The sequence below is a fragment of the Pararge aegeria genome, chromosome 22, assembly GCF_905163445.1.
Source record: "Pararge aegeria chromosome 22, ilParAegt1.1, whole genome shotgun sequence".
Classification (NCBI taxonomy): Eukaryota; Metazoa; Arthropoda; class Insecta; order Lepidoptera; family Nymphalidae; genus Pararge; species Pararge aegeria.
Genome location: NC_053201.1, coordinates 4,214,699 through 4,228,489, shown reverse-complemented (window position 1 = coordinate 4,228,489; position 13,791 = coordinate 4,214,699). Strand labels below are relative to the sequence as shown.

Below are 13,791 nucleotides of genomic sequence, written 5' to 3'. Positions count from 1 at the left end.
AGTGTTTCGAATCTGAAAGGTTTTCTATGACGGACCGATTTAAAAAAAAAAAACCTTTTCCAGTGACTCAGTCAACATAATTTTATGATGTTGCGAGTTTAATCTAGAGCACTCCAGACAAACACAATGAGGAAAATTTAAAATACCCGTACCGTAGGTACATTTATTGAGATGTAAGAAGCGTAAAGCTTTCGTTAGGTGATATTTTCCTCCTTTAGTTTGTTATTCAGCTTTTCCCCGTGATTCCGTTCGCAAAAAGCTTTTTAACCGACATTCTGCCGCTAAGCAGCATTTGTAATGCTGTGTTCCGGTTTGAAGGGCGTGGTTGCCGGTGTAATTCCAGGCCCATGAGGCTTAACACCTACGACTCCAATTGAAGGACGCAGGGCCGCATGTTGCAGGATATGCTTTATGCATACCCTGAAATCTTGCTCTGTTTATATGCGATGGTTTTCCTCTTACCATCAAGTATCATCATCATCATATCTGCTATCATCATCTGCTTGGTCCGTCAATTATTCATCATCATCATCATCATATCAACCCATAACAAGCCCACTACTGGGCACGGGTCTCCTCCCACACTGAGAAGAAAATTTATATTTTATCATTAACTAGCCGTTTCCCGCCCGCTTCGCTGGGCGAATTGAAATAGGAAATAAATTACATTTTATGTTTCATTTTTTTTTTTTTTAATATTTTTATTATTCTCCTTTTTTTTATTTTTGTATGAACATAAATAGGCCCCGCGGATAGAACTGTAAGCATCGATATTGTTTAGACTTACTCAAATTCCAAATTTCATCGATTTAGCCTGTATCTTTCATCCAGGTGATTTTTCTCACTAATATTCATTGTAACTTTCAATGTGCAATAATTATAACATTTCCGTGCCTTTCTTCCAAAAATTAATAATAATTGACATGAAGAAAAAAATTTGAAATGAGCATTGAAAGTTTAAGTTAAAGTCATTGCAAGTCTCATATGTGAAGTTGAAATCTGTCTAGGTTCAAGTGCGACGAATTTTCTGTTAACTAAAATTTTCTCCGTGACATCAATTTTTTATAGAAAATTAATTGTGCATGTTTTTTATGAATTCTATTGGAATAAGTAACTAAATTTCTTTTCCACATCTCATGTGCTTGGAAAATGCATTCATTTTATTTAATCTATTACATTTCCGCGATCCCGCAATAAAAGAATTCGTCGGTTATGTAGTCTGCAAAAGTAAAATGAATGTAAAATTCTTAGTCCGTTGATTGGATAGCTACATGTAAAGTTAAGTTTTTGAAACCTCTCAATGACTTTTTCTCCGCTGCCAAAAAGACGATTGTTGTAAGGAAATACACGAATATCCCTACATACACGAAGATCCCCACCAAATTTGGAGTCTGTAGAAGTTACAGGTTAGAAATAAAAATTTTAGATTTTAACACCCACCCCCGCAATTCCAGTCGGAAGTAGACTTTATTGAAATCCATTTTGAGATGTTCTTTATGTGAATAATAAAAGATTCCTACCATATTTAGAATTTTTAGAAGCTATATTTCGAAATTGAAATTTTTTATTGTTAACACCCACCCCCGCGAACCTTATTGGAGGTGATTCATTATAAAATCCGCTCGAAGATCATTTTTATATTACATATAAAACACTCTCACTAAATTTGGAGTCTATAGGAGCTATCGCTTGGAAATTGAAAATTTTCATTGTTAACGCCCCCGCAATCTTCTTTGGGGTGGGATATCGTAAAATTTGTTCATAAATCATTTTTACATCACTTAAAGAAAATTCCTACAAAATTTGGAGCTTGTAGCTGGAAAATTAAAAATATTAATTGTTAATACCCACCCCCGCAACCCCCTGTGGGGTGAGCTATCGTAAAATTCGTTCATAGCCTATTTCTACACCTCTTACAGAAGATTCCTACCAAATTTGAAGTCTATAGGAGCTATAGTTTAAAAACGGGAATTGTTCATTGTTAACGCCCCCGCAATCCCCTTTGGGGAATGAATTTCTTAAAATCTATTCATAGCTGACCTCTACATAGCAAAAGTAATATTCCTACCAAGTTTCACGTTTCTAAGTCTTATGGTTCCCGAGATTTCGTGGTGAGTGACTATATAGATGGGAATTTTTAACTTTTTATCGGGCTTTTTTTAAATTTTCTTACATACAAAACTTTCTCCTGACAATTCTGAAGATAAAAAAAAGCCCAATTGGTCCAGCCGTTCTCCACTACCGTGAGTAGATTCTTAGCTGAATGTAAAAAACCATAATCCGTTTAATACACTCTGTTGAAATCCATGAAAACAAAAGAATCAAGAGAAAATGCTTATCTTTTGTTTTTATTAGCGGGATAAATGTTCATAAAAGTAAAACAGCAATAATAAAATGAAGGAATGTTGGAATTCAAAAAATAGATAGCCATAAACCATCTAGGAAAAAGTTCGCATCGAATGGAGGTAGTTTCATGTCGATACGATCAGTGGTTTAGGCGTGATTGAGCCTCAAACGAAGACCATTTTCATTATATATATATATAGAAGATAGATAGATAGAAGATAGAAGAAGATATATAGATAACTGACAGCATCGTTCTGACGATTCAAGTGATTGGGTGTTTTGAGAACAACCAGTGGTGATTATTAATGTCATGATTTACATTTTTAATGTATCGTATACGCACGTATTCCTGTAATGAAAAAAAAAAAAAAACATATATACCTACTACGACAATACACACATCGCCATCTAGGCCCAAAGTAAGCGTAGCCTGTGTTATGGGTACTAAGATGACTGATAAATATGTTTAAGAATAATATATTCAAAGTATATACTTTGAATATATAAATTGTTTTTGTGTAAGTTATCCTTGTGTACACCCTGTCTTTATTCCTGTTAATTTTAAATTATGCATAATATATACATTGAATCAATAAAAAAAACATGACAAATGCTGCAACGTATTTGACCACACGCATATAAAAACTTTTTTAATCATTTTATCTTGGTGGGTGCTAAATAAATAACATGAACGTAACGTGAGGGAGTTAAGAAGCTTTAAAATGATCCAAGTCCACCAATCCGCACTTGGCCAGCGTGGTGGACTGCGGTTTACACCCATCTCATTTCGAGAAAAGACCCGTGCCCAGTAATGGCTGATGAAGGGTTGATAATGATGTATAGAAAAGAAAGGAAAAAACTTTATTGAAACAGAACCCAAAAGAAGAATCACAAGGAAAACAGTGATAGTACTTTAAGATCCTCCTAATATTATAAATGTGAATGTAAGTTTGTTTGTTGCGTTGTTACGCTTTCGCGCGAAAACTACTTAGCCGATCATCAGGAAACTTTGTACACGTATTCTTAGAGGTATCAGAAGTAATACTAGCTGACCCATGCAACTTCGTTGCACCAATAACCGATTACCGGAAAACACAAATAAAATGACATTGTCTAAAAATGAATCCTAGCTAGATCGATTTCTCGCCCCCGAAACCCCCTGTATACTAAATTTCACGAAAATCGTTGGAGCCAATTCCGAGATTCCAATTATATATATATATACAAGAATTGCTCGTTTAAAGATATAAGATAGGATACTTTTGATTAAATTTTTTTTTTATATTTTTTTAAAAGATAAATTTTTTTTTGTCGAAAATCTCATATATCACTATAGGTGTAGACTATGTACGCTGCGTCCCGAAATTTACGCGGGCGAAGCCGCAGGGAATATCTAGTATAGTATAATTGGACAGTCTTGCGGTTTGATTCCCATCCATCTCTAAGCGGTGATAGCCCAGTGGGTAAGGCTTCGGCTTTTAGTGGAGACCGAGTTCGCGCACTTCTGACTTTTCGGAGTTATGTGCGTTTTTAATTCAAGAAATTTAAATATTAATTGCTGTGAACGGTGAAGGAATACATCGCGAGAAAACCTATTTGCCTAAGAGTTCTTCATAACATTTTCAAGGGAGTGTGAATTCTGCCAATCCGCAATTGGCCAGCCATGGCCAGATAATGATCGTAAAACCTCACTGTATATTTAAAGCAAAAAATGTAACCCTACCTTTGCTTTACCGTAGTTAATTCAAAGAAGCTTTTATTAATTCGAATTGTTTATACACCCTAAATAAACTGTGCCCACGTAAAACGCAAAGGTCAATTTAATATGATCGTCTTTTACATCCCGCGGGCGATTCTTGTTCTAAAGATCAAAGCAGCTTCGAGCTTTTGAAATAAGACACGCAACCTTGTTTGGGAAATTATAATTTAAAATGTCATTGTTATAATCATACATTTAGTCATAATATCATTAAAATTCGCCTTCAAATAAAATATATTAGCAAAAACCGAAACATTTGAAGTAAAACAAGATATGTTTTTTGTAGGCACTTCCAAATTAATATTATAAATGCGATAGTGCATCCGTTTGTTTGCTTATTTGTATGTTCGTTACCTACGGCCGGTTCAATCACTGGAACGATTTTGATGAAAGTACGCACATTTTCATATTGACTTTAATTATAATATACAACGTGTAACGTAATTATGAAATACTGTTGAAGTGTGCATAGGTATATTTCATATGGAATCAACCTGTAAAATATTAAATCGAAAGAAGCATATTTATTTTTCCATACAAACTAATTCAAAACATTCTAAGTGTTTACTTATGACAACCCTATTGAAGATAAAATACCGACACGTGCATAGTACCTACGCTACGCGACGCGTACCTAATTAAGTGGCAGGAGTCTCTCGATTTTACTTTAGCATGTGATGTTAGGGCTGTATCTGATTTATTTCCGTAATAACTATGGCAATGGTATATTATGAAAATTAAGCTTAATTTGCTACACTCCGCAAAAAGCAGGAGAATCTGTGTGGTGTAATTTATAATTTCTTCAATCCTTATACTCCACACTAAACAGATCTTCAGCAATGTACCATCTGTATAATGTTGAGGGTACATTGCCGAAGATCTGTTTGGTATGGAGTATCATGGATTTCCGCAAAGTAACAACTGCTTCTATCCAATATGGCAATGGTATACTCAGACACTATGACCGTTTCACAGATATGTCTCAGAGACAGTAAATAATATACCTAAAGCACCTAAAGAAGTATTATTTTGGTTATTCATTACCACGTTGCATATATAAAAAATAACATAAATTAACATAATGTCTTGTCATAAACGCAAAGCCTACTTATTGCTATATATTATTTCCTATTGCCATAGAAATCTTTGACCTTATTTACGAGTAACTTAAATTCTTAATCCGCCGATAATCACTATAAAAAAAAATTATATTTGTTGTTACAGGCGAGCGGGTAGGCGGGCGAGTATGTGCGGTGTCACGTGATCAATGGCGACCACGCACCCCCGCTCCCCGCAAGATGGCCTCCGAAGACGACGCGATCTCTCCAGGTCCCCTGTATTTACCGATTTTTTATTTTCATACCTAATTCTTTATCTATACTTTAAGCTATTCTTGAATAACGATTGAACAATCTTGAATATCCACAGAATTAAGAACATACAGAAACCGTGTAAACGACTAATATTGAAGTATCGAAAACCACTCCACTTTAGATCGGTTTTCAAACAAACTTTTAGACACTTTATACCATTTAGCAGTTGGCAGTAGTTACCTTTAATGTTCTAAAGCATTCGCCATAAAATGGGAAAATGGGAAAAAAATTGTAGCTTAGCAATATTCCGAGGGTGTAAAGTGAGATGTGCGCGGGGTGTTTTCACTGTTTTTGGACACAATGCACTGCACACAATAATGGCTGAATGAGCATTCTGTATGTTCTTAATTCAATGAACTAATCATAGTCTGTACGTTGAAAAAATGCAATCTTTAAGACTGTCAGTTGGTTATAACCTCTTTTTTATAATATAAAAAATTTCTGTACTGACAGGATTTGAACCTGCGACTCTCTGGCAATCGCGGCCTGAGCGCTACCACCACTAAACTCTCCTACCGCCGATGCCGAAATTTGTATTTGGATTTTATATCAGTCTTATAGCGACTGAGTTTGAAACAATAACAAACGGTTGTCTCGTGTGTCTAGTGGTTAGCAAGTTCCATTGCAGATCACGAGTTACTGGGTTCGATTCGCGGATAGAGCACGTTAAGAGGTTGGTCCTGGACCAGATCTCTATCTGGTAGGGTCGGAGCTGTAGACCCATCGGAGTAAGAGAGTTAGAGAACAGAGAGTGCATCTGTGTATGCGCCACTCTCCTAACCAAACTCCGGCGTAGTTTGAAAATCTCTTTGGAGATTGACCTCTGACCAAAATCTGTCGGGTACATTTTTGTTAAACAATAACCATAACATGGGGCACAGGGTGAAATACAAAAAAATAAAACCTTTTTTCTTTCATTTTTCCCTATTATCACCTTAGATCACCTTAGATTTTCTTTTAAGCTAGATTCGATAACAAAGTATAACTGTAGAAAAAGAGTAAAATAAAAATATTTATATGTAACGATGGATATAAACAACAGAGATCCAACTAATCACTGGCCCGTTTGACTCAGCGCACTAAGTATAAATACTTCAATCAAGATGATATTTCACGTGTAGGCAGCACGGAGGTGTATTCACGTCTCCTCTATTTGCACTCGCATTTAATACGATTTGTCTTTCCTTATCTCGAGATGCAATTCAAGGAATCCAATAAATATAATAAACATAACTTTGTCCCCTGCAACCAGATCCAACATGTAAACATTGTTACGAGGTCACGTATCGCCGATTCGCCAACGCCCGCCTATTTATACCACGGGCGTCTTCCGTCTGTCTGTCTACCACCTGCTGTCCTCACGCAGATCGCTCGCTAATTTTTGTACTCCGACGTTAATGTCTGTCCTCTCAGTGCGAGCCACTTTCGTCATGCGTGACAAAATAATTTCCGCTCGATTCAATCGGAACTGCTCTATGTACCTCGGGCCCATAACGATCGGCTCATCAAAGGGAAGCTCGCATACGAATCATCTGGTCCGATATAAACGTCGGTCGGAGTGGGTCGCGGGGAATCCTCCCGGAATTCAGCGGCGAGTCGCGGGGGAAGCTGGCCCGCTCTAAATCCGTCGCACTCGCCGCCCGACCACTCGGCGGATTACACGTTACGCTAAATATATCGGCGTGTGCGCAGGTCGCCGTACGTGACGCTGGGTGCGGTGCGCTACACGGTTCGCCGCGTCCCGCCGCCGCGCGCCTGTCCCTGCCGCTGCTGCTCCGAGGAGGCGGTGGCGGCGTGCCTCGGCCGCGCCAAGCCCGACCGCCGCACGCTGGAGCGCTTCCAGCGCCGCCTGGGCCGCGGCTCGCGCGACGACGCCCGGGCCTCGCGGCACCAGCTGCTGCGCGACCTCACCGAGCGCCTCAAGCCGCGCACGCACTCCGCCACGCCGCCGCCGCCGCCGCCACCGTTGCCGCCGCCACCGCACTCCGCACCCGTGCTGCCGCCGGTGCCGCCGCCGCGCACGCGGCACCGCCACAGCCCCGCGCGCGGCATCTCCGTCGACCGCTGCGATGAGTTCGACACCGACAACATCACTCTAGTCCGCGTCGAACCGCGGTCCATCGTCGGCTCCTACGCGCAAAAGACAATACCGTACCGGAGCGCGTCGTTCTCGCAGGGCGATTTCGCGCAGGATAAATATTATCGCGGGAAGCAACCTTCCATTTTCGACTTTGGGAAACGAACAAAGAGAAAAGAGGGGGTTGAATCGCCACCCGGTCGCGACTATAGGACGAGTGTTACGGAGGAAAATGTAACAGAGGGTGGATCTGTTGCGTCAGTGGACTCCGCTGTAGGTTCAGATGAAGGACTGATCGTGCACGCATCGCCAGCACCTCGTAGCTCGCCCCCGGATGCGGTGCACAAGCAGCTGAGTGGGCGGTCACTGACACACCCGCTGCCGCGTCGCGTGCCTCCAGTGCGGGAGGAGAGCTCTGTCGATGGCGGTGGTAGCTTGCCGGCGTTAATGCCGCCGCGTGTTTTACACGAACTTCGCGAGGAAAGTGACGGTTCACAGGCAGACAGTGCGCAGGCGCATAGTGAAGGAACTTCACCTTTCGAACCAGCTCAGCCTTTCGCGTTCCCTCCCCTCCCGGACCCACCTTCTAACGCTTGTGTGAATGTAGACTGTGAATGTGTTAAATTTCCGCCCCGTAAGGAATCCCTAAGTGATTTAGAAGAATCGGTCCCTTTACCTGTGCCTGTTTATGAGTGTATAGTGAAACAGTGGTCAAACGATATTCCAGAAGAAGCGCAGCGTTCGGATGTAGCATCGGATGGATCTTTAGATAGAGACAAAGAGGATGAGACGATAACGAGTGAGAAGGTTGCAAATATATTAGCAGCAGTTCAGAATCCTTGCTCACCGGCCCCAATAACTGTGAGAGAGAGACGAAGGCCGCTTGATAAGACGAAAAGGAGGAAAGGTATCTACATAACAACAGCAAGCGATGATGGAGGTGAAGATGACCCTCCCACTTCATCAATAAATGGATCGAAACGCGAAAGCAGTGACGTGTCTCTTTCAGATATGCGTTTATCGGCTGAAGCCAGAACGTCTTCCTTACTCGGAGATAAATCCGACGATTCTTTCACGAACGGACCTCCCAGTCCTTGTGAAGGATCAATGCCTCTGTGGCCGAGGTCGGAAGAATTGAGAAATAGACGGGCGCGATTTTCTCATCAAAGTTCAGATGAAAGAGAAGAAGACACTTGTCGGGTGAGAAGAAAATATGGAGTCACTTCTCGTGGGGACTCTCCGTCTGAAGCGGAGAGCGATTCTTGCTCACGAGATCGCACTGCATCACCTTCACCATATAGCCCTTCAGATACGTCAGATGTTGAACCCAGACGCCAGTTCCATAGAGGTCCATTTGGAAGGACTTTAGAAGCGCCTTCAAGTCGATCTGTTGAAGTGGGCCGGCGGAGTTTTTCTGACGCAACAGTACCTAGTCGAAAGATAAGCGCCGGTGCACTGTCTAATGCTAGTTGTAGATCGAAGGGTCCTACGCACGTTAGAGCTACATCGTCACCTTCTAAACTTGCGGGGGTGAAGTCCGGCACTGATTTGCTAGCAGAACTTCTGCGTGGCAGTTCGGAAGCTCTTTCAAACTCCGCGACCTTCGACAACGTGATACTGACACTTCATCAACACAACGTGAGTATTTAGTTATAACTTTTGTTTTTTAATTTTGAGCTAGAAGTACATACTTTATCTGACACCCTATCCGAAATGTACGCAACGTGTCAACATCCGATATCAACAAGTTATGTTAGTTATTTATTATACAAGTTGATGTATGTATGCGATGTAACTGCGTCAGTTGGTGGCGTAGAATAATCTAAAGAAATAATGATTAACCACGAAAATCTTAGTTTAAAATCTAGAATAATCTACACTATTCCAAGCTAGTAGATATTTAGTGAGGAACTTTATGTTGTCTCAACAATTGCAAAACTAATCTAGTTTTTTAGTGGCGGGTCTGATCTATGATTCTTAATGGAATCTTAAACTGCGTGCATTTTATGACATAAACCTTAACAATACTGTGAACACGAAACGTAAATGTCTGGTTCTCAAATTGGGGCTAAAGAGTGACACTCTTATAACGTGACAGAGAAAAAGGGTCTTTGATCTAACGGATAAAATCGTTAAGGCGTCATATCACAAAGTGGCGGGCGTGCCTGCGGGTGTTGTCAATGTGTTTCCACAATTATCGTCTCTAAATATACCAGTACTATGCCATATTATCATGCATTAGCATGTTTACCGAATCATATTCAGTATTAAAACAAATATTATCGCTGCAAATTTAAAGTCACCTTCACTTTTCATTTACCGAACAAGTGTGTTTGGAAACTGAATTAAGAATCACGTTATTATGTTTATCTTACCGGGAAATAGACTTAATACAGATGCGTTTGTGTTTTTCCAAACTGAAATATGACTGAAATTTATATCTGGACTTTAACAACAGTTTGAATAAGATTTCATCATCATCGTCATCATCATCACCATTGCCAACTTATTACCGGTCCACTCACACGCAGCACAAGTCTCCTCTCAGAATGAAAAGGACGCTGACCCTGGAATTGGAAGACTTCACACGCACTTAACGTGCAGTTCTTGTGCCGAAGACAGGTACAAAATATAGGTGATTCTCATACAAATTATTCGTGTTTTCTGGTTTTTTATTAGCCGCGAATTAAATAATGACAACATCGTGTTTCATATACCATCTTGATACAGAACCCTTCTTGTTCAACTCAGACTTAACCAGTTTTTATTTTAACATAAAACTGTTTTAAGCAGAGTTCTTCATTGTGCAACTGTTATATACAATTCCATAGGCAATAGACAGGATGTAATGTACCACTAAATGTACATTATGTACTGACTCTGAGACTTATGTGTGAAACCGAATCCTAAAAAGTTAACTAAATTTTCTGAGTAAACCATTGCAATAGTTTATAATGAAAGAAATCAGATACAGCCCTAATATCCCATGCAAAAGTAAAATCAAATGACTCCTGTCACTTTATTAGGTACGCGTCGAGTGGCGTAGATACGATGCGTGTGTCGGTCTTTTATCTTCAATAGGGTTGTCATAAGTAAACACTTGGAATTTTTTGAATTTATTTGTATGGAAAAATAAATACGCTTATTTTGTTTTAATATTTTTACAAAGTGTTCCTTATGAAATATACTTATGCATCCTTCAATATTATTTCGTAATTCTGTTACACGTTGTATTATATATGTTTATTCATATTGTATTGTGTTTCTTTGACCACAATAAAGAATACTTTTTTTCTTCGTAGCCCATTGATCGTTTGCTCATTACACTATTTGTCAGTGTAGTCACCATTCCAAAATACCCAAGCGAGAGTTAAGAAGCTTTGCCTCATAACGAATATTAAACATAATATAAATGATTTCGCTTACGGGTCTCACTCAATCCGAGATCAAATTCATGGTCGGATATTTAAATACTCGTACATTATTCGTCTTCCCCAGCATCTCAGTCTGGTCAATGTCGTATGATTCACGCACCCGGCAACAGCTGTTCGCGTAACATTAAAATTTTAAGGGTGATTGAGGTTAATAATAGATACTTAGTCGACACTGAACTTAAAGACTTTTGTGGGGATTATACACGAATCCGAGAAATTATCGAATCAGGTTTATTTTAACCCGCGTATCTTCTGTTTTAGCTAGAAAACCTTTTTAAGTCACCGTTAATACAAGATACTTAGTTGACATTGAACTTAAAGACTTGACGTATCTATATATACATCAACTAGAGAAAGCGCACTCCTTTTCTTTATTATTCAGCACCCCAGCCATGATCGGTCCTAAGATATTAAAAAATTATACAAATCCCGCAATGTGCATTTTGACGAAAACTTTGCTCTACATATTTGTATGTCTATTTGAAAGCCTTGAACAAATATTGTCCTTACTGCTTTATTAACACTCAAAAGAGAAAGTAACAGGAAAAAATATTGCATTCAATTAATCAATATTACGAGTACGATTTGTTAAAGGTGACAATTAAAAGGTAATTTTATTATTAAGAAAGTGCTGCCGGTTTTATAACGACCCGGTTCTTACATTTTTGTAAAGGTTTATGCAATACAGTGGAAACAATTGCCAACCCCTCGGGCGTAGCGGTAAGCTTTGTGACCTAGGTATTTGTGAAAGGTTCTGGGTTTGATCTTTGGGAAACCATTTAGTGTTGTAATTTACTAGATAGGAATATCTGCTTGCCAAGGTCTTGAAGTGCTCGTATCCAGTATCCTGGAACGCAGATGATGTTACCTGACATCCAATCCTGGAACTCAGATGATGTTGGCTGTTAAATAAGCAAGTTATACTTGCCCATGTTACCCTCCTTGAAGGTTCAATTCAATCGCTGTTTCTGGCTGCATTGCCATTATTCTTGCTAAAATTGTGTCAGATGAGTGTCTCTACAAACAAACTACCTGTCCAAGTTTCCGTGAAAACAATAGTACGGGAAGAATGCCCGCATCCAATACTGTTAGTTGCGATCGATGGAAAGCTTATGGATGGTTTGACAACTTTCCTTTGTCTTAACTTTTATGTATTGAGAGATGATGTAACTCTCCAAGAAACTATATTATTACGCGTATCGTAATAATATCGTTCCTTGCTGAGTTGCTGCTAAATTATAAATTTAATATGCATGTAAAAAAACCGATTCTCTGCCAATCTGAGCTCTTTACCAATTAAGCTACGTTTCTCAAACTATCAGTGGCGTGCATACAGGGTATGCACATGGTATGCACATGGTATGCACTAAGCGTTTCTGGCCGCTTAGCGTATAACATGTGGAAAGAAAGTATATTATTACGATAAGCGTAGAAATATAGTTTCTTGGGGAGTTGCTACTACTTTACAAATTTAAAATGCATGTAAAAAAGAAATACGGAACCAGAAACAAAATTCTACCAATCGCGGCCTGAGCTCTTTACCATTAAGCTACGGTTCCTAAACTATCAGTGGCGTGCATAGGTAGTTTGCACATGTTAAGCACTAAGCGGTTCTACCCGCTTAGTGCATGCCATGTGGGAAGAAGTTATATTATTACTAATTTGAAAATGCATGTAAAAAAAAATCGATCCAACTCGCTACCAATCGCGGCCTGAGCTCTACACCAATACACAACGCATCGGTAGCTAATCTGGTGTTGCAGATGTTTATGGGCGGAGGTGATCAATTAACATCAGGTGACCCACTTGCTCGTTTGCACCCTATTAATATAAAAAAGGAAGTCACGGAGGAATGCCAGGGTTAAGATAATGCAATGCTAATTTTGTTCCATCCCTATTTCTCCGTTTCTAGAGAACAATGTTCCAACAATTATTTCGGTCTATGTAAGACACGCTATTCACTGAATATCAGATGAAACAATGCTTCGGGAAGAATGGCCACGTCCATTACTGCAGTTGCGATAGATGGCTGTACTGTCGACACTTCACAATAAGTAATAGTGGTCGCCCACTGATCGAAATTCGACCATAATTAATTTAAATAATAAGTTTTAACAATATTTAATTCGGTTCTATTTTCAAACGATACACGATGTTTTTCCGGGATGAACTCCAAAATTACTAGACCGATTTTTTTTTTAAAATTTGTATTTTGTTCGTATTCTCTCAATTGCAATTTTTTTTTTTTTTTTTAGTTTAGTACCTAATAATTACAAGAAAACCATTGTATCGCGTGGACAGGTCTGCTATAATATACCACTGCCTAAAAATTATGTGGTATTTAATGTTTTTTTTTTCCACTACAAGTTAGCCCTTGATTGCATTCTCACCTGGTCATTGATGATGCAGTCTAAGATGGTAGCGGGCTAACCTGTTAGGGAGAACGTATGGTAATAATACCCCTAATCGGTTTCTACGCGACATCGCACCGGAACAGTAAATAACTGAGCGGCACGTCTCTGTCGGTAGGGTGGTAACTAGAGAAAACCAGACCAGAGAAAATTCAGAAACCACAAATTTCCAAATTTTCCCTGCCGGGATCGAGCCCCGGACCTCCTACTTAAAGTCACAGCGCTCACCGTTGCGCTAGGGAGGTCGTCGAGTACAACCCGGATCTTAGTATAGAAATGAAACACTACTTTAGTGAGATGTTGATATCAAAAAAAAAACACCCGGCTAAGTTTGTTGTGGGCTTCTTCTTAGCCCAGGACGCGTTTGGAACCCTCGTAGCTTTAGTTTTAA

The 13,791-nt window shown here is 39.6% G+C and overlaps 1 protein-coding gene across 2 annotated transcripts in view; it reads left to right on the top strand.

Annotated features, from left to right (window-relative positions):
* LOC120633618 (rho guanine nucleotide exchange factor 17) overlaps positions 1-13,791 on the top strand; it is a 141,274-nt gene that overhangs the window by 54,159 nt on the left and 73,324 nt on the right. For both annotated transcript variants that reach the window (XM_039903868.1, XM_039903867.1), the window contains exons 2-3: positions 5,330-5,434; positions 7,171-9,193. In XM_039903868.1, the coding sequence (XP_039759802.1) occupies positions 5,373-5,434; positions 7,171-9,193 (2,085 nt within the window). In that variant the 5' untranslated portion in view covers positions 5,330-5,372. The remainder of the gene's footprint in view (positions 1-5,329; positions 5,435-7,170; positions 9,194-13,791) is intronic.